This window comes from Athene cunicularia (genome assembly GCF_003259725.1).
Source record: "Athene cunicularia isolate RWA chromosome 2 unlocalized genomic scaffold, athCun1 chr2_part1, whole genome shotgun sequence".
Taxonomy (NCBI): domain Eukaryota; kingdom Metazoa; phylum Chordata; class Aves; order Strigiformes; family Strigidae; genus Athene; species Athene cunicularia.
Window position 1 is genome coordinate 63,007,157 of NW_020799095.1, and position 21,648 is coordinate 63,028,804.

A 21,648-nucleotide genomic window follows, 5' to 3' on the forward strand; every position below is an offset into this window, starting at 1 on the left:
TTTATATTTATATTTATATTTATATTTATATTTATATTTATATTTATATTTATATTTATATTTATATTTATATTTATATTTATATTTATATTTATATATATGAGACAACTTCCATAAACGAAGAGATTTAAAAGTGAGGAAGAAGGCAGGTCTCCAGATCAAACCTGGAATTCAGAAGAAAAAGAAATGAAAAATACCAACTCCTTATCATTCCTTTCTAAAGATTTAATGCTGCAAGATGCAGAATAAGAGACACAACTTATTCATTGCAGGGATGTCTCTAAACCATGTTATCTTCTGGCATGCTTATATTATAAAGTGAAGAGAAAAGGGAACTGCAATATTTGAGTCAGGAACAGACAGACATAAGCCTTCAGGAATGAGATAAGTGCAAAGGAAAACAGAGGTATTACTGAGGTCAAAGTTGCTGCCAGATTCAGGAGAACTGGGATGGGGAAGTTGGTGCTCAAAAAGAAGAGACACCACTTCTTTCCTGTTTTTCTATCTGATTGATCTCCTTTAATTTGTCACAACAGGATTTATATCCCAAAGATGGTACTTTCATAAGGCACTGAGAATTTGGTCCCAGAAGATCAAGGCTATGTTCTTCTTCTTTCCTTTCTACCTGACAGCCTGTTAACACTCCAGACTTGAAAAAGAACACAGTCAAAAATGTACAGAAATCTCACTTTTTCCCCCTTACACAGGATCACAGAACTGTAAACCTGGAATAGGTTTCAAGACATTTTTCACTTCAATTTCTTGTAATTAGGGAGAATAACTATCCTTAGACCATTCCTATTTATGTTTGGGCTATTGGGTAAAATAAAGTACAAGTTCCAGTGGGAAGTTTCTGTAAACATGCACCCATTCAAAGAACCTATGAAATATCTGCTTCAAGCGGTCCTTAGCAAAGTGTTTTAGAATTAAGTAACTCCACCTTCCACTTCTGCAGTCATTCAACACAAAAGATCACCTGCACATTCAATACAGGTTTTTTGTTTCATGCAAGTCGTCTTCAGTCTGTTTCAAATTCAATGCAAAATTGAGACAGTGGTAGGTAACCTCGTTTTTCAGCTGGTGGAAAAGTTAAAAGAAAGAATGAACAATTCCTCTGAATGTTAGTTTGAGCCCAGCACAGGGGAGGGAAGCAGCCCTCAATATCATCAACTGTGTATACCCATTTTCTTGACTTTCAAGTGGGGTAAACCACTCTGCCAGAGAAAGTTTAAACTGGATATTAGGAAGCATTTCTTTACAGAAGGGGTTGTTAGCATTGGAATGGGCTGCCCAGGGAGGTGGTGGAGTCCCCATCCCTGGAGGTGTTCAAGAGTTGGGTTGACATAGCGCTGAGGGATCTGGTGTAGTTGAGAACGGTCAGTGTTAGGTTAATGGCTGGACTAGGTGATCTTCAACCTAGATGATTTTGTGATTCTGTGAAACACCCAAAAATATATAATTGTTACCTTTCTGCTGTGAACATTCTTGTAACTACAGCTGTCAACTTTTGTATTAAAGCCATTTTGAGCCTCCATCCTAGTAATCCTGCCGCCTTATCTAAATGTCAGAACTGTGGAAACAATTTTATCCAGCAGCTTAATCAATAAACTAGGATGAATGTTATGGGATACATAAATTATTTTTTCCACTCGCTAACTGACCAAACTGATGATAAAAAGCTGAACTGAAGAATCTCCACAGAAAATCCGTTTAAAAAGTTATTACTGATAAGTACCACAAGTATGTGCCAAGATGCCATGTGCTAAAGCAAAGTGTAAAGTTTGGCCATTTTTTGGCACACTAAGAAAAAAAATGGAAATAACCACCATGTAGAGTGTAAGGAAATTTTTTGGTTATCATTTTATGATTTCTGTATTTTCAGAATATTAGATAATAATGATTTCCCTTCTAACAAATGCAATTAAAAAAAAAACCAACCAAACAACAGTTCTTCATCAACATACACCGCAAAAGTCACTTTAAAATTCAATTTAAAGCTAATAAAATTTAAAAGTATATCTGTTTCAATCTCCCAGATAAAAACAAGTTTTATTTTTCAAAAATAGTGTTAACCCTTTTGTGCAAATTTTTTATCTAATAGTTAATTAAATTAAGAAACTTGCAAAAATTTAGGTGACAGAACAAAAAAAACAAAACAATAACAACCGACCCCTCTAAAATCTGTGAGCTTCTAGCCTCTCTTAAAATTAAGGAAGAGTTCAAAAATTGCCCTCTTAAGATGACTATCTAACTATCCAAATCATCCCCGCTAGCTTTACCGATTGATGTCCCATATATGTAGTACTGCACCAGTCACTGCTTTCAAAGGGTTAAATGCAGACTTGAAATTAATCTGCAACTTCAACATTTGAATTTTGTCATTTATAAACCTACCAGACATTTAATGGCAATACTTTAAAGTGGCCGTACATGACAGAATGTTGAATACATACATAACAGATGTCTTATTTGCTTATACAGACAACACTAACTACCTAGCTCAACTCTCAGTTGTCTCAGTAGCAAAGAACAGCAATACCCAGAGTAATTTTGTATATTGTATTAACCACAAAAATCATATCAAACCCATTTAAATGCTATTCAAAATTACTTCAGCTACAGAAATTCAAACAACATTCAGGCAGAATAGGACTAAGGATGTACTACATAGTAGAAACGTCAGTTCGAGTGAAATATTGTACTCTGTACTGGAAAAGATAACATTTTACTTCCAACCAACAAATGTTTCTGGAAATAACTAGCTTTATGGTCCTAAGGATTAAGTCACAACATTTCTCATAAAAAATGATTAATCTTTACAAAAAGGCAGGAAAATGAGACAGCTACTGCCGCCCACTTTGACATTTTCGTTCTTTGAAAAAAAAAAAAAAAACCAAACCCAAAACACAACAAAAAAGCCTGAACTAGTTTATGAACAACAGCTATCAGTAATGCAGATTGCCAGATTAAATAATTTATCAAGTATATTTCTGAGATAACAATCTTTTATTCTCTGCATTAAAAAACACAGTGACATTAAACAGTTTTACTAAGAAATCTGATAAGCCTTGCCATTGAACACAGAAGTCCTGAATAAGAGGTCACATTTTCTATACGAGCTATTTAAGTCTCATAGAAACACATACAACCATATAATTGTTTAGTGAACAATTGTTTATGTTGTTGTTGTTTAAACACAAACTGATGCTTGGAGTTCTACTCATTTGTAGAAGGCTCACCCAAGAGTCCTTTTGGCCATATGAACACTTGCACTTACTCCCATAGAAAGTAAAACAAATAAAAACTATTTTCTTCAAGCAATGATACTTCATTCCAGAGCTCTCACTTACTTGAGTTATTTTTTCAACACCTTGAAAGCCATGTTTCTCAAAATGTTCAGCTATATTTAGGAAGGTGTGACGTTCCAGATAACGGCAGTTACTGAGTGCAATTAAAAGCCTCTGTTCCTAAAAATTTGTTTTAAGAAATGAAAGAGTACAATAGTTAGAAAACAAATATCAGCATGACCAATACTGTCAATGTACAGTATTTTATTGACTCTGTGATAAACATGCTGATAAAGTGGAGTTTACAAATATTTTTGTCAATAAACCACCAAGAACTGAGTGAATATCAAGTATAATGATTGAATATGTGTGCCTTTTCTTATAGGATCTGGAGCATTCACTGGAATAGCTGTGACTAATACAGAGCTGTGGTTAAGACTTCTTTACAAAAATTAGGTTTGGACAGCTTTCCAGGAAGCTGGTTCTGGCTTTTACTTTGTTTCAAGAAATATGCTAAGAATTATGACCATCATAAAATTAACCGAAGATCATCATCACTTTCAGATGAAGCTGGCTAAAACAAGGGAAGCAAAAGAGGTATTGAACGAATGCACTCACCATTCTAAAATACTAGAAGGCTCAGAAGTACATAATAAAATTTCAGCAGTTAATTTGAAAAAATTCTAGGTGATTATAACTTACCTCTGTTCTTCAATGACTTTTTTTTTAGTTACAAGGTCAAATACATTCTTGAGTTGATATATCAGAATTGCTTTTCCCTGACCTTGGTGTAACAAGGTGTAGTTACCAAAGAAACAAAGAATCAAACGAAACAGAACTACTATTTAAATAGATTTGGTCTTTCCCCTTCCTCTCTCTTCCCAATGGGAAAACATTTTTCTACCTCAGATGAAAGTTCAAAATCAACACAGGTAAATATTTGAAAACTAATTATTTGGCAGTAAAATAATAATAATGCAGATCTGATTAAAAATGGTGTTGGTTTTCACCCTCAGAACTGACAGTTTGGTATTCCAGTAATATGACGACTAGTATTGAGATGTGCAGTTGTCTACTTTAAATGATAATCAGTTGGTATACAGGCTATTCAAAAACTGAGAATTTTAAAAATAGTGACAAATCTTACTCTGATCACTCACTTTCTCTGTTCTTATTAGTCTGGAAAGAGAAGATAAAGTTTTCTGTGATTTACAGAAAAAAATTAGTATTATTCCATGGAAACCCAACATTGTGTAAAATTGTTGATTTCTTTTATTTAAGCATTCACACCTATGACATATGGGAGGAAGTCACAGACACAAAGAGTTACTTTGTCAACAATTCAAATTTATGTGTTGCAAGAATAAAATGATATCAAGAACTAATTATAGTCTGCAATTCAGAAACTTGGCCTGATTTGGCAATCTGCGATTCCTTACTGTATCTGGAATGCTTATCACTCTTGTAAACGAGGCAAAACTGGGTTTCTGACAACATTTAAAATCTGTACCAAGGAATATTGATCTCACAAGAGGTTCTCACTAGGTTTCTTGCAATGAACAACTACAGCTGTTTGTCATCAGTCACCTGACTAGAAGGAAGTACATTAACTGAACTAAAAAGTGTCAAAAATGTTAAAATCCATTTTTCCAATTTCCTAAAAATCAAAACCAAGTCCTAACAAACCAAAGAAATAATCAATACTTACTCTCACTAAAGGTTTTGTTTTTGTTTTGGTTTTTTTTTTTAAGAACTACATTACTGAATATTTGTATCTTCATAGGTTTTAAAAAGTAACTAATAATCAGACCAGTTCTTATAATTTAAAACAAGGTGATAAAACAAAAGTCAGATCCTCAGGTGTCTTAACGCCAGTGCTATTTTCACTAATTTCATTGATGTCATTTTACTTTGAGGAGGACCTTGTTTCAAAAAACCGTGATCATTAGTTACCCTAAGATGGTATACTAAGACATAAACAGATGGTACTTGTAAAGGAAGTCTTATATTCAAGTCTTATATCCTTGTATTTTCTTACGCTTAAATACAACTGTAACTAGGAAAAGCCTCTAAAATACAGAAGTGCTCTCAAAGAGGAAACCAAAAACCAGAATCACTTAAAAATAAGGACCACATTACTGTAACTTTGATATTAAGTTTCACATCAGCTTTTAGAAATAGAAGCCAAACTTACTGAAGAAAGACTTGAGTCTTCATGAATGCTTCCAAACAAATCTGGAGATGAAACATCAACTGAAAGACTAGGAATATTATTTTAAAAGTGAGTAGTATAGTTCTTTTGATTATCTGATACATGGTTGATTCAAATGAACTATTGGACAGAAGACTGGAATGTTGTTTCAAGCCCCCTCACAACAGGTAATAAAGCAGCTCACATTGCTCAGGTGGTGTTTTGTTTTGTTTTGTTTGGTTTTGGGTTTTTTTAGATGTCCACAAAGCCTACAGGAGCTTTGTGGACAGACAGTACTATTCTAGTCACAGACCTTTCCTTCTTAAAGCATTTTAATTTTTTAAAATTTCTCTAGTTTGCCACAGATTCTATTTTGTTTTCTCACCTATCCAGCCAACAGAGTCATGCAAATAGCAAAAAAAAGTGGCATTAGGAACACAATTTGGTTTTTTTTTTAATGCATACAGCAGGTATCAATCTGTCTTTTCACAAAGAAATGACTGGTACTCTTGGAAACTCAGACTACTGTGACTTATTTTTTGGTTCATGACCAATTATCAAACAAACTTTCAAGAAATTAGCAAAAATACCAATTGAACCAGTTGAAATAGAAGGGAAGATAAGAAAGACAGGGGCTGTTTCTCCATGACTAAACATTACTTAGTAATAAGGACAACTCATTTCATGTAAGGTCGTGTCAAAAACAACATACCTGCTTCTACAGCACACAACTCTTGTCACTGAATGAAATTATATAAGTAATAAAATATTCATTATCTTCTACAATATTTATTACATGATGTCAGTTAACTGTTTGGCATAGAAAGTATCTGCTCTTAATTCAAAGCATCGCAAACCAGAGGCAAAAGTATTCACAAGAAATATGAAATACCAGAGGGGATAAAATCACACCACCACTGAAATTTGTAACTTGCACCCACAATTTCAGAATATTACACCTAGGTCCTATTTCTTTTACTTACTGTGCCGTATCTATGTCACCATCAGGTTTGGTGCTCAGTTGTTCCAAACAGTCTATAAAGACCTAGGAAACAATAAAGCAAGATCTACATTTTCTGCCAGAACTGAAAAAAAAAAAAAAAAAATCTTAAATTCACTTTTACTACAGTCTATAGAAGCAGAACAATCACCATTACCTTTCTTAAACCTTACATAAAGACAGTAACATTTTAGTTACACCTTTTGAATGCACATTTCCAATTCTATATGCATCACAGTTTACTTGTAGCAAAACACAGGAGATTTTAATCTTGCTAAGTGATTTTCATCATGCATGTCTAAAATTATGCAGTGATAATCTGCTGATTTGCAAAAAGGGCATCCTTAATAGTTTTCAGGTGTTCAATCTGAACAGTTGATCCTAAGTAAAGATCACAGAAGCATCACTGAAATCCGTTTTTTGTTTTGGCTCATGATTTCTTATTTGAGAAGACTACAAAAATGGTTCAAAAGCCTAAAGCCTGCTATTATCTAATTTCAAATGAATTTAAAAAAAATATCAGATTTGTTACAAAGAATATTGGTTTCTGATACAAAAATGAAGAGCTAGATCTTCAGCTGATGAAAATCAGCATTGCTTCTTTTACTGCAGTATATTGCTGTTAGATGACATCAGCTCAGCAAGTGTTTCAATTGTCAGTAAAATCTTTAACAGTCACAATCAGTAAAATATTTGAATATGTCATTTACCCTCTGAGGATTTGATATCATTAGATTCAGCTAGTAAGCTCTACATACTTAAAGTCAAACATTTCTCAGTTTCCCAGAGCACATCAGAGGAATTACACCTTTTGGTATGTGGGCAGGGTACAAAGCACACATTTTTGTTGATCACTTGTGTTCACAATTTCATACTTAAAAGTGCTCGAGTCACCTGCATGATCCCAATGCTTAGCTGGCACACATCCTCCTGTGTTTTCTGCTGCTGGAAAACCTGAAGATGCAAGCATATTATGTCAGCAGAACAGCTTCACATGGCCTTATTCTCAAGGAAGGCCTGAGTAACCTATCCCTAAAGAGATGACACAATTATAGGTATAGCTGCTGGGACACAGTGTTTCCTCATGGATCGATTTAAATTTTCCCACCCTAAAAATGGAGAGAGATAATACAAGACCCAGTAAACAGTCTGACAAGAGTGAGGAGATAACACATTAAGAGGAAAGAAGTCACGTGTACTAAGGTACACGTGATACGTATCATTGTTGGCTAATGGAATTACAACAAATGCTCTCAGGATATTCAGAGATCTTTGCACCCTTACATGAAGGATTCACCATGAACTGCAGATTCTTTTGAATAATGTTTATTAAGAAACTAGACAACCTAGCCATAACAATTAAAATAAGGGATGAAAGGGCAAAAATAATCCATACAGAGGGAGTTCAAGGGACTTTGGAAAACCGTAAAACTTTTAGATCACTGAAACCTGAAAGAAAACATCAGTATCACAATCAATCAGGACCTCAGTGTACTATGTGGATGGGGACAATCAGGACGTCTGATTTAGAATAAAGTTTACAGCAGGAAAAAGCTGAATCTAAGTTCTGTGAGTAGTTTGGATGCAACACTGAGTGAAGACTAACTCCTAGAATGGTCACCCCTTTTTATTTTTTTTTTCATGTAAATAAAATCACATCTACTGCTGTCTGAAAATTGCTTTAGCAGCATTTTTTCAAAAGAACAGCTTGAGAGATTTAACTATAGGTCCAATCTGACCCCCCTTGTCCCCAATTTGTTGTTCCCTAACAAAGAAAACACACAATTATAAAAGTTAGCAGCAGTGAAAAGGGTATACATGGAAAAAAATAAAGTTCTATACCCTTATATCATTCTCTGAAAGTTCTTGTTCTGAAACCCAATAGTAATTTACATAAAAAGAATGAAAATAAAATCATAATTAAAACTTACACTGGCCTCTCCAGGTTTGCAGTCCAGTACAGTTTTAAGAGATTGCAAGGAATGGATAATGCACTGTTCAAACTGGGATGGCTGAAAGGCAAATGACTTGTTAGCTTTATATAACATCCATGCCATATGGTAAGCTCTTTATTGTCAAGTTATTCCAAATATGGAAAGAAAGGAAAAAAAAAAAATAATAATAAAAAAATCACAATTCATCTCTTACCAAGGGACCCTTTTACAGTGATGTACATTTGTACTTAAGTTAGACACAATTATTACCACAGGCTAATATACATTTTTTAATCTGAATGAGAGACCCAAACACTCTCCTCTGAAAGAGCCATGAATGATTTTTATAGTTTGTTTGTTGTAGCACATATTGACAACTACATTATAGATGCCTCTGACACCCTTCTTCCTCCCTTCCTTGAGCTAAATTGTAATGGAATTTCAGCTGGGATATCTGATATTTCTGCATTTTATTTCAGCAGAAGGTTTCTAAAAAACCTAAGACAAATTGCTTTCACATGGAAGAAAAAAAACCACCACTGGTTTGGGAGGGGCCTTTTTTTACCTTCAGGTTTCCAAACCTGAAGTATGAATGTCTTCGTGCATGTATCAACTTCACTCTGAAAGTGCAAACGAGTTCACAGCATCAGAGTCATTAGTCAGTTTTTCCTTGTCTTTCTCTACCCCCTGTTAAATCATACTTTTTTTTTTTTTTAAATGAGAGTGCCTGCTGGTATTAGGCAGGAAGCTGTTGTACAGGGCAACATGGAGCAGAGCGCTGTGACTGCTCTTGAGAAGAGGGACAGCATCCTCTTAGATTTGGGTCAAAGAGGTGGACAAAAGCAGCCTCTAAGCCATGTAAACCTGCTTTTCATCCAGTAGACAGTCTATGGCACACCAACAACTTCAGACTTGGGAGTAACTTTTATGTCTGTAAATGCTGGAGTGGAGGTGGATCATGAAAGTGATGCCTGCTTGCCAACGAGAAAATCATGAAAAAAAGCCACTAAGACAATATGTATTTATTGTTTTTGGACCCGTTTAAAAGAAAAAGAACAGCAGTAAAGTGCTGTTCTTGATTTTGTTTCCACATAATAAAACATGACACTTCAGGAGAAGAAAGCTGTTCAGATATGGTATTATTTGGATATTATGAAACTGAAGAAAGTTAATTCTATGTCTTACTGTATCTCTTATGTGGAATATAAACACTAATTGGTTGATAACCCCTTATTTCCTACAAATTTAAAAGACAGTTTCTACTTTAAGCCTAAAACTTCCCCGAAAAGACTGCCTAGTCGTTGCCTGTACTGGTTAATTTTTGCTACAGTTTTTGCTGTAATATTATCACAATGAAGTCTACTCTACTGAATAAATAACCCTGCTATAACAAAGCATTGTCAACTGCTACCATTAAAATTTGTCATGTCTCAACTATGGCCTCAAAAGGTATCTAGGGAAGTGCTGTATACAGGGAATTCATTGGTGATTTCTAAACATAAAAAAGACTTAAGTAGTTTTTAAAACAAAGATGGGTTAGGATACAGCAAAAGCATAAAGAAACAAAGCTTTTGTGGAAGATCCTTCCTCCTCCCTCCATTTTACAGCTGAATAGAGTGAAAACCAGAAAAGTTAAGGGACTTGCCCAAGTCAGCAGCAACTGAAACCAAGACCAGAAGCTGTAGATCTGGTTATAATACTACAATTGCCCAACAACACTCCTTCCTACAATGTGTATATTGTGATTGCCTAATGCCCTCCTACTCAACTTCAAACACATATTTATAGAAGCAAATAAGAAAACCTAAAAAAATCTGTGGAGCATTCTCTTAGATAATATACACAAAGTGCTCTCCCTCCCACAGGCCCTTTCTGCTTTCGCAGATTGTTTTTCAGTCACACCTACAATGCGCTTGCTGTTTTTTAGGCATTACTCATTACTGTTTATTTCCAGAAAGCATCTCACTAATTTATCTGAATTTGGTTTCAAGTCATTTGTTGTTTGCGTGTAGGCAATCTCCTGAATTAGTTGCTTTTCAGTTCAATTTCTCATTATAACATGTAAGTGACCTATTTATTTAGCTACAGACCAATTCCATGGTAGTGTGCCTACTAAGTTATGAAGCATTTTGATATGAACTGAACTTGTTGTGACTTGTCATTTCTTGTGAACTTGTGACCTCAAAAATAATTTTTACTTCAGTACAGCACCCTTAAAATATCAGAATGAAAAGTTATTATTGTTTCTCAGCAAAATCATGCTAGAGGTCAGCAGTAATTATACTGATACCTTTAAATAACGCCACTTAAGGCAGAAAGTCATGCTACATATCTTGATGCCCAATTCAATACATGGCACAAATTTGGGAAACTTTTATTTATGCCTTTTTTTTTTTCTTCTGTTTTGCACCTTCAAAAATAATTGTTGTCTAGTAGCACCATTATCACTTAAAGATACTTCAGACATAACAGTTTAAGAAATATAAATAAAAGTGTTGGAAAAGGAAGAAAATAAAAAAAATAACTTTGTGTTTGCTGATGGGATCTGTTAAGAGTGCTATAAATAAGTAACTACCCAAACAAAAAATTTAGTATTTTTTATCTTCCTATATTTTCATATTTTAATAGAACTACAGACACTGGTATGCACACATATAGACACAGTCCAAAGTAATTAAATTTTTGGAGGATACAGAAAACAGTTTCATTACATTTACAAAAAAAAAAAAAAAAAAAAAAAAAAATCCAGCAAAGAAAGTGCCTACAAGACAGCAAGTATACCCACCAAGGATGTCAACCCTTCATTGTCAACAACCCAGTCTTCCTTTTCAGCTAGCCTCTTTATATCTGTAAGACAGAGCAAGAGGGGGAAGGGATGGAGGGAGAAGGTATTCATTTTCATTATTAAAAACTCCTTGAACTTGAAAAGATAAACCACAGACATTGGGACTGCAATGACTAGGCATACAAGCAAATAGTACTAAAAGCTTCAAAGCTTTCAGCATTCTCAAATGACTAAGAATGGAACTCATACATGGTATGCTGGTGATACCACACAGAGAAGCACATCTGTGATACATGGCAAGAGTTGCATGAAGCACATCTTTTACTGGAAAGCTTAAAGCAATATTGTGAAGGCTTTGGGCTTGTTTTTATTTTGTAAATTTTTAATCACAACATAAAATACTGCATTTAAGGACCCAAGTCTCTAGTCTATTACACTCCAGATCTTAACTAAATACCAAAGAACAACTGTCTAACATTTTAGCAAAGACAGAAAGGACAGCACATAATTCATATTTAATAGCTATAAAAGAGGCAGAGAGTCCCCACTCAGGGTCAAGGATCCAGGGTGCTAGACTTTCTTCAAAAATACATGAAGGTATATGCAAAAAGCACTCTCACACTACCCAGAAGGTGACAACTTCTATAGGTTTATTGAAGCTAAGAGGAGCTAAGTCAGGACGTGAATCCAAAGGTCCCGCACTGTAAACAATTCCTCTATGGATGCATGCATTCTGCACCACTGCTTTTTTTTTTTTTAAACTTAATTAACTTGTAAACAAAACAAAGATGAACTGTGTGCAGTTCATGGGGGCTTTAACATAGAGTTTCTCACCCACAAATTGCTCATCAGAACTGCCTGTACATCATGAAACTTCCTTTTAAATAAGCAAAGATTTTGTTCAATTACTATTTCTCCCCAAAATCCAAGAAAAAAGGATAACTGATGCATGCTGGCTGAAAGGTATCTTCACTGTCTTGATGCTTTAATTATGTAAATTAAGAAGCTTGGTTATGGTGTCATACCCTGCAATTCTACATCTCATGAAGGTATAGGCTTAGAGTGGATAAAAAGTATTAAGAGATTGTGCAGAATAATTACTGCGTTCATTTCCCTATTTAGTAAATCTCTTAATTCAACCAATATTTTTGTGAGGCTTTAGAGAGTACTGGTCAGAGTTTACACGTTTTTGTGGCTACTCACTTTTGCATTCTGTTCTAATACAAATACAAACGAAACAAAATTTCTTTCTCGTATTTCACTGCTCACCAAATTCCAGTCAAATACATTCATGTAAACCCCCTGGTCTAGTCTGGCATTCACATAATTTGGCTTTCATGACCTTTATGACCAGTGATTGCATATGAGAGGGAAATAACACAGAATGCTTCCCAGGGCCAGCATGAGTATATGGTGTTTATCATAAGACAACAAGAAAACTCTGTGTGTGGGCAGATTTGTCCTATTTAAATACCTGGAGTGCTCTATAAAATTTTTTTACTGATCTGAATGCCTTTACCAACTTGCAACATACAGCAAGAGGCGAGATTTATCTTTGTATCATCAGTCTACGCAGCTCATTTTGGAGAGACCATAGAGGTGAAATTCAAGTCCAGGAGGAGCCTTTTTGACATATATTCGATATAAATGCATCTGAGATCCATTTACATAGCTTCATGAGAATATCCATTCACTGTTCTTTTGCTGTCTAAATGAAAGATACACACATTATCCAGCCAACGTAACATACTGACATCTTAAGGGATCTGATCTCTCTTGTTTCAAGAAAGAGAAGTATGAATAAAGATGTTCACACCAAATAAAGAAACATTTATAAATCGATTGGTAAAACTGCCTTTATAGAAATCTAAGGTAGACTACCACAAGAGTTTTTCGTCCACAGAACATACATGGCCAGCAATCAGGATATAAGCAGCAGAAACTCTGGATCTGAACAAAGACCTGGGCTATCATTATGATGCAACAAGTACGCAAAACTAGTAAGAAAGCAGACTTTTTGGCTGAGAGCTTCATTATTAATCACATATTGGAGCTTTCTGGACTGCACTGGAGAAGCTAGGCAGGTGAAAAGATCAGAGATTAGATAACAGTCAGGACATCTGAGTAATCATTCACAATTTCTAGAGGGCAGTCAATCCAACAGGACATCAAGTTGCAATTTAAAAAAAAAATATTTTTTTACCTACCATTTAAAAAATTATAATTGATGTGCTATGTGAAGAAAAGCAAAAGAGACATCCTCATACTTTAAGTGAAATCTGAAATAGCAGTGATACTTTCCACTCCACATAGAGTCTTAAGAGTCAAGATAACCTATGTACTTGTATGGCCAACTAGCCTGATATTAATGCAGAGAAATAATGCTAACAGTGAAATGGGATTTAATTAAAAAAAATAAGAGCCAAGAATACAATTCGTATTAACAATGTATCAAATAAACCATAGAGACTTCATGATTTGTTGTCACCAAAAAATTTGCTTAATATAGCCACCTGCTCTTGGCACACTTAAGGCTTAGGTTGAAACACAGCTTCATGTCAACCTACAAAATAATGATGAATCATATGTTAAAGATTAAAAAGTGATTAAATTGTAAGATTAAAAAAGTCCTTATTTTTTTAATATTGAGGGTAACCAGTCTTTTGGAAAAAGAACTCTGCTAAGCGAATCAGTAGATCAATCTGCCCTGATTTAAGAGACATTTATTTCTGAAGGATTTACTTGATTCACATTTAAGTTTCAGATTTGAATACAAGATGGTAAGATGAATGGTCTCTGATGTACAGTCACATTGGATTTAGAGAATGTCTTATTGGCCTTGACATTCCAGACATTTATGGCAAAAGCTGTGTACACAACAGGAAGCCTGGGGATTATGATGTTAGTAATAGGCCTTGGAAAACACACAACTAAAGTAATTCGCAAAGAGCTATGGATTTTTATTTTTCTTGGGGTGATACATTGTTTATTTAATTCTTCACTTTATAGAAGAACTCAAAAAATAAAAGAAATTACATTTTCAATATAGAAAAGCTGCATCACGAGATAAATCACTTGCATTGTAAAACTATCTCAGCCCAAAGGAAACAGTTCTAAACCACTGTATTTATTAGACTAAGGGAAGACTCATAACACACATTTCTGTCAGAAAAGTGAAATACTTGAGTAACTCTTGTGAGACATTACAGAACTCAGAGGAGTCCATTGCCGCTACAATATCTGTAACAAACATGGTTAATCTTCCAGAACATGGTTTGGCCTGATCAGAGGCAAAAAAAAAATATGATAGCAAGCAAAAAGACCTGCAGGCTTCTATTACCTTCAGCTGTGTGTTGTAAGGTCACTATAATGCAACGTACACGAAGGTCCAAAATAAGGTCCTGGATGATCTGAAGCATATCATTTGGTATCTCAAGTGCAGTAAGAGACTCAGAACTAAGCCTGGAAAGCAAATAAAGTTAGACTGAAGTGTAAACCTGCAAGGTTTTTTAAGCTTATATAACTTCATTGGGTTTTAGACATTTTAGACTGAATTTTTTAGACATTTTCTATGTGTGTGAACATGGTAGCTCCATCTGCAGTGTATCTTTGAAAACTGATCTTCTCATTCAGAGAACATTAATTATTTACTTAATTCAGAAACTTGAAAATACAGATTTATTTTTCTGTAACATTACAATAATGTTATCACAGCAACTTGTCAACTTTTCCTACTGTCCTCTTGCACGTCCCCACTGCCCTTCTGCATTCATCTCTTGTCTTATGAGCCAAAACTAATCCTTTTGGAAAAGTAGCTTTTTTTGCTCATTTCATGAGAATGTCTAGATTAAATCCTGGGTCTGCAACAGGATTTCTGAGATATTGTTTAGCTGCATTGCAAGAGTAACAGCCATCAAGCTGCTATAAATAGTGATGTGGCTGTGCATCAGATTGCCAAGAGTACACACATTTAAGGGGCCAAAACACAGCTACTCCATCACCTGCAGAGTGAAGAGTTAATTCATCCATTGTTTTGCTCACAACTCTGACCAGGCACAAGTCAGCAGCTAATAAAACTGAGGGTGTAAACATTTGTTTCCATTTTTTCCTTTAGAAATAGTAACATGGCAGCTGCTTGCAAGGAACAGAATTTCAGCTTTAACTAAAAGGCTGCAGTTGCGCTCAGACTTTAGTTAGGGACACAAAGTGAGGTTCACTGCTTTTATTTAACTCCTGGATATTTAAGCAAGGACAATTTAAATGCAGTCATTGATCTTTGCCCTACTGCTAATACTGAGCAAAGCACAGGTACTAGAAAATGCCAAAGACAAGGAGTAGGAAGGCACAAGCAAACAAGTTTGAGTAGTAAGTGTAACATTTCCAGTCATCCATCTGTATGCTCCAGTTCCTTACCCCAGTGTTGGGCATAAACCATCAAAACCCCACCATTAACCAGACTGCTATCTGCTCAGCACAACTGCTGAATTAAGTAGATTACATAAATCTGCATTATTTCAGCCATCCAGGAAACACAGGATGTAAATACCCATCTGTGGGAAGGTTAGGTGACTTTAGACTACACAGAAGTCCTGTACTTAAGAGCTGATTCCATTTTGAAGGGAGCACATAGCTGTAACATCCCTAAAATCATATTTTTCCACATATAACTCACCCTAACAAATACATAACTTCTTATCCTTACAGTGGATAAAAGTCTTGCTGATAATGGCTTCACTTTATTGCATAGGTCTAATTTATTCTCTGGAACCTATTCATACTGGTCAATGACAGAATGGAGTACAAGAGAAAGACCATGCAAACACCCTACTTTAAACTGTGTGATAGATATAAACAAGCAGAAAAATTAAGATCACACAGATGTAACGGCAACACTGGTTATCCAATTGCGTAAGTTTTAGCATTCTTAAATACAAGCAGAAAACAGTTTATCATTTGTGAGATGACTGAAAAGAGTAAAATTCTATAATGTGCTTCATAGTGACTATGTTAGAAACTATAAAAATAACACTTAAGCTATTATATAACTTCTCAACAAATAAGGCTCTTTGTGAGAAGAGTCCACCTTCATCACCGGTGTGAGTCACAAGAATTTATTAGACTGTCAAAGTGTGGGGACTCAAAAAGAAAGGTACTTGCGTCAACTGCAAAAACTTCTGGCCTGGTCATCATTGGTCGGTACCCCATCAGGGTATGTTCAGTTCCTCTCCTCCAGACTGCCCCTTTTCTTCTCTACTTTTGACCACTTTGCATTAAAGTCTAGCTCATCACTTTAGTAAAGTACCAGCACAGGCATCAGCAAGAACACAAGGTAGGGAAAAAAAGAGTTGGAGGGAGAGAGAAATTCCCCAGCTGTCAGTTCAGTTCTTCATTACCAGGGCAGTGGCCAGAAAGCAAGAGGAGATTCTCCGAAAAAGAGTCTTCATATATCCTGTAACCTCAGGCTGGATCATACCTTGGATGGCAGGACTCTGAAGCACAGCCAACCTTTACAGAATCTGTTGGTTACATTTCCAAGCCAGTATTACAGATGTGCAAGTGTTAAATTCTAGAATTTAGTAATTTGAGTGAAATTGGATTGCTTCCCATAAAAAGGGCAACACTGGTGCCAAAGCCTGTTCTCTTACCCCTTTATATCTTTTCATCAAATGCCAAGTCAGTTTCTTAAATTGGAAGCTTTCCATAAAATTTAGCCAGAATAAGAAACTTCACATAGATTTTTTTTTTTCCCCTCTAAAAGGTTAAAGTACAGATAATGTAACTGACAACAGACTTCAGGAAAGTGTTAAGCAGGCTTGACCACAGGTATGTATCACTGCTAGCTCCATCTGCAATAAGATTATCTACATGTGATTATACCCTTTTCTTTTCTTCCTCTGTGCTTTGCTTGTTACCTACTTTGAAAACTGCAGACAAAAAGTACAGTATCATATCCAGGTATTGCTCAAGTTTCGAAAAGATAATGACAATTCTCTCATCCTCCACAGACAAATGGAAGCAAATTCTGTATATTAATGAGACATTCTGTAATTAATAACATCCACATTAATAAATTTATAAAGAACCATAATTATAAGCAGAATGACATTCTAAACAGGAGTATCACCTTCCATAAAACAACTGTAAATTATGATTTGAGCATGCTATTTTCACCCAGTTTGGCAGAGACAGGAGGAAGACATGTAGCAAATGAAGCAGATAATTGCTTTCTACCCTGAAGAATCAAATCCTGTTTCATCCATCGAGTGTCTATGGTATGCCCAGCAAATATTTTATTCAAACTTTTTTATAAGATGCTATGGAAAAATACGAACACATCGTTATGTAATAAGGCTATATCATGAGACATTATTTAGTACACTTGCACACAGAATTCTAAATCTGCAACAAGTATTTTATAATCCTGTTTTTAAAAATGTTAACATTCTCACTACTCAGGGTATTTAATACAATAAACAAAACAATCTGTCTTAAAGCACACATATTCCAGGAATAGCATCATTTTGTAGGTCCACAGATTCATTTACCTTACAGTCTGAATAACATGTGTTAGCCACTGGCCAGACAGTTCAGATTTCATCTCCCAGCCACCATACTGTCTTGATTCTCCTTCTCTGAGGCTGAATGGAAGCAAAGCTCCACGGATAAGTTTTACCAGAGAGTGCATCACTTCCTGAATCATTTTCTGCATCAGAAGAAGGAAAAGAAAAATCAAGGAAAAAGCTCTATCAATGTGCTTAAACAGCAATATGCTATACAAAACAGCTTGAAATGTATGATTTACAGGTGGCTCACCACAGTAGACAGTAGAGGACATGGAGATATAAGGACACACAGACAGTTTAAGAAATCTGATTTTCAAGGTGGTGACACTAAAGTATCTTGCTATGAAGGACAACTGAAACAAAGTGAGGTTTTCCCCCCATAGCTTACCTTGAAATCATTTTGTCTTTGCCTAGCGTTTTTCTTTGACCTTTCCATTTGGCCAGATCTTTCAGCAGTCTTGCGAAAATGAGAAAATTGAAAAGTGTAAGTATCTCATAACCACTGTTAAAATAATTCTGAAAAAGGGGGTTTCAAAGTGAAGAAGTGAAAATCAATGAGTTTATGACGCAATTATAAAAACTCACAACATCTCAATAAGCAAAAACTATATCTATATATATCAATACACTATTTACTGTAGGACAGTGTGCTAATGTTTAATATTCTGAGGAACAATGTGTATTTAAGACAAAGTGAGAGATAGGAATAAGAGTAGCTCAAGCAGTATGAACTTCACGAAGTCAAAGTTTTCTCATTGCACTGTTAGTGTGCATTAAAACATATATAGTCCATCAAGTTTATATGAAGAAACTCTATTTTCTTAGCATGCAAGCTGCCCGGACAATGTGAAGTGGGAGACACTTCCTGAAAGCAATTTGGAATTGTAACATGTGAGGGGGAGGGTTGGGAGATTTTTGCTTATTTTTAGGAACAGCATTGTGTTGATGATGTTCTTTAAATAATTCAACTAACTGTAAGAGACTCTGCAAAATAATCAGCACCTTCATGGACGGTTCACTTTGAAAACCAAGGAATGTGAGTACACTTTGCACGAGACAGTTACAGTTGAAGAAAAACATGGTTTGACTAATAGTTTTCCTGTTTGTAGTTCTAGCTTTCCGTGGAGTCTGCTGAGAACATAGTGCAATACTGAAAAATTTAGTTCAGATACTGAGTTAAGTGCAGATGTAGAATTTTATAGTTAGAAAATCTCCTATTTTATGTATGTACAGCAACATCTACTGGACAATAAGTGCAATAGCGTGACAAGAGTGTTCTCAAAGAATCAGTTTACTTTCAAATCACTCATTTGAAATGCTGTATTTTTCAAATTCCCTCTTTAGCGTTTCAGATTTTTAAGGTAAAATAAATAATTTGAAGTGAGCAAAAACTGGAGAAAAATAGAACTGGTTAACAGTTTTGGAAAGTACATAGCTATAAAACTCTTGTACTTTAAAAGTCTGAATTATAAAGTTTCAGACAAGGAGAACAACACTTGAGTCACTGCTGCATATAATGCTCACTTCTTTCTTCTAATGCCTTAAAAAGATGATAAGCTGTATTTTTTTAAACTTCAGGTAACAACGTAAAATTCACACTGTTTGACAGCTAGATTAAAGAACAACAAAAAAATTTCACAGATCTTTGATATCTTTCTTTCTTTTTTTTTTTTTTTCCTTAGTGGTTTTGCTGAAGACCAATCTTCAACCTTTCCTGCACAGACAGACCAAAACTATCTTGTGGTAAGACCAACGGTTACTACTCACATATGCGACTTCACCTAGAGTGATTCAAAGAACTCAACTTTTCAAACTGTTAAAAATACCACGTAAATCTTTAACTGACAATATTTTAAGGCATATAGCTAACCTTTCAGAACTAAGAAGAACAATCCTCCAAAACCCCCCTCAAAATCTACAACCTGAACAAGAGAAAAATACAGCTTGAAATTCATATGTGAGGATTTTCCTTCCACATTTTTAAAATGTCCTGAAGACTTGAATAGCAAATTGACATGACCCTCTATACCATTTTCACAGGACTACTCCTAAAAAAACTGTAGCAATCACCTTGCTTCCTGAATGAGAATGAATAGCAAGCAACATGGTACAAGAAATTTCTTCATGGACAATTAAATTCTGTATGGTCTCCAACGGAAAAACATATAAACATATAAAGTCTTGAATGGGATGTGGCAACAAATATTCCTAGGTGCTCTAGAAGTAGTCTTCTAGTTTATACCACCCCCCTCCTCCCACTTGTCCTCACTTGATTGTGGCATGCAGAACACACAAAAGGAAATGAGGGCACTATTCCTCCTCTCTTCACAAGAATTTGGGAGGCTTCCATAAAGCTCCCATAGGAGCAGGAGAAATCAAATGTATGGGGATTAACTTCTCACAGAGCTCAGAATCTGGCCCAACAGAAGAGTAGATGTACTATAAAGACTAACAGGAAAACTACCTCCTCCTCCTGTTTGGTTTTGGTTTGTTTTCTAAAAAATACATGGAAACAACGTTTTGTTCAGACATGACATAAGTTCACTGCATTTTCCACTTGCAGTCATTTTCATGAGCAGAATTTCTCAACGTTGTTTACAGCTGAAGTCTCAGTTTCTCTAGAAATTGCTTTCTTTTTCATTGTACTCAGAAAAAAACCAATCACGGTAACTTAACAGGTGAATTTGTGAAGTCTACTTTCCAGTGATACTGTTGTCAAATATAAATATTGTAATTTCCCTCATGAAATTATTTTTGTGAAAGTCAACAGTAGTAAGATTTATTCTTGATTCTACTTCCTTCACTGAACGTTATGAGTAAATCTTATCTTTATTTTGATTTTATCATGGAAAATGAAGATCACAAATAGAATCTATTTCACTGTAGCTATAATGCCTGTATAATTGTGTTCAACATAAAAAGAAAGGGCTATAGTACCTGTTAGTATCATCATATGAAAACATTATATTGATTTAGACAGGGTCAATAAATAGAATGACTGCTTGAGAATTAATTCTTCAGTTAAGAGAAAAGGAAAATGACAAAATAAGCTTACAAACTTCCTTTTTCCAAGGTTTTTGTTTTATTTTCTACTAAAGCTGCAAAGAATAGCAGGTATCTATGGCTGCAGATCTGCTTTAAGGATAACTTTGTAATGGAATACTGTAGCTGTGATGACATAAGGATTTAAGCAGAGCAGGGCACTGTAAGCAGGGCAGGATAAAAACAATCTCAGCAAATGAAATGATAGAGCATCAGTTAAACAGAGAAGTTTTAGATGCACAAACTTTTAGGTTTGGTATAGAAGCTAATCTGAATAATTTGCATGTCCAAAAGCTTGCTTATTTTCCACCTGCTCTGTATCATCCCAATTATCTCTACATCTCTTTACAGACCTTGTCCTCAGAGTTTTTTTAGGACCCAGAATGAGTGAGTCCAAACTGCAGTCAGCAGGACTTTCCAGTGATAGTTATGCAGATGAGGCTTTATAATCTGTTGAAGGAACAGAGCACTGCTTTTTCCTACACTTCAATCATGTGTCTGTCAGACTTGCTCCTTGGGAATATGCCATCATTACAGTTCTACTTCTGGAGAAGAAACAACATGGCTCGAGAACCAGAAGTGAACACTCTGTTATAATTCTGTGACTAAATTTTAGAAATAGTAACATGGCAGCTGCTTGCAAGGAACAGAATTTCAGCTTTAACTAAAAGGCTGCAGTTGCGCTCAGACTTTAGTTAGGGACACAAAGTGAGGTTCACTGCTTTTATTTAACTCCTGGATATTTAAGCAAGGACAATTTAAATGCAGTCATTGATCTTTGCCCTACTGCTAATACTGAGCAAAGCACAGGTACTAGAAAATGCCAAAGACAAGGAGTAGGAAGGC

The 21,648-nt window shown here is 35.2% G+C and overlaps 1 protein-coding gene across 1 annotated transcript in view; it reads right to left on the bottom strand.

Annotated features, from left to right (window-relative positions):
- The window catches only part of EXOC2 (exocyst complex component 2), a 116,815-nt gene that overhangs the window by 38,007 nt on the left and 57,160 nt on the right, over positions 1 to 21,648 (bottom strand). The window contains exons 13-21 of the mRNA XM_026842710.1: positions 18,149 to 18,217; positions 17,743 to 17,900; positions 14,538 to 14,659; positions 11,198 to 11,259; positions 8,410 to 8,490; positions 7,373 to 7,432; positions 6,462 to 6,523; positions 5,482 to 5,548; positions 3,351 to 3,467 (exon numbers count right to left, since the gene is read on the bottom strand). Coding sequence (XP_026698511.1) covers positions 3,351 to 3,467; positions 5,482 to 5,548; positions 6,462 to 6,523; positions 7,373 to 7,432; positions 8,410 to 8,490; positions 11,198 to 11,259; positions 14,538 to 14,659; positions 17,743 to 17,900; positions 18,149 to 18,217 — 798 coding nt within the window. The remainder of the gene's footprint in view (positions 1 to 3,350; positions 3,468 to 5,481; positions 5,549 to 6,461; positions 6,524 to 7,372; positions 7,433 to 8,409; positions 8,491 to 11,197; positions 11,260 to 14,537; positions 14,660 to 17,742; positions 17,901 to 18,148; positions 18,218 to 21,648) is intronic.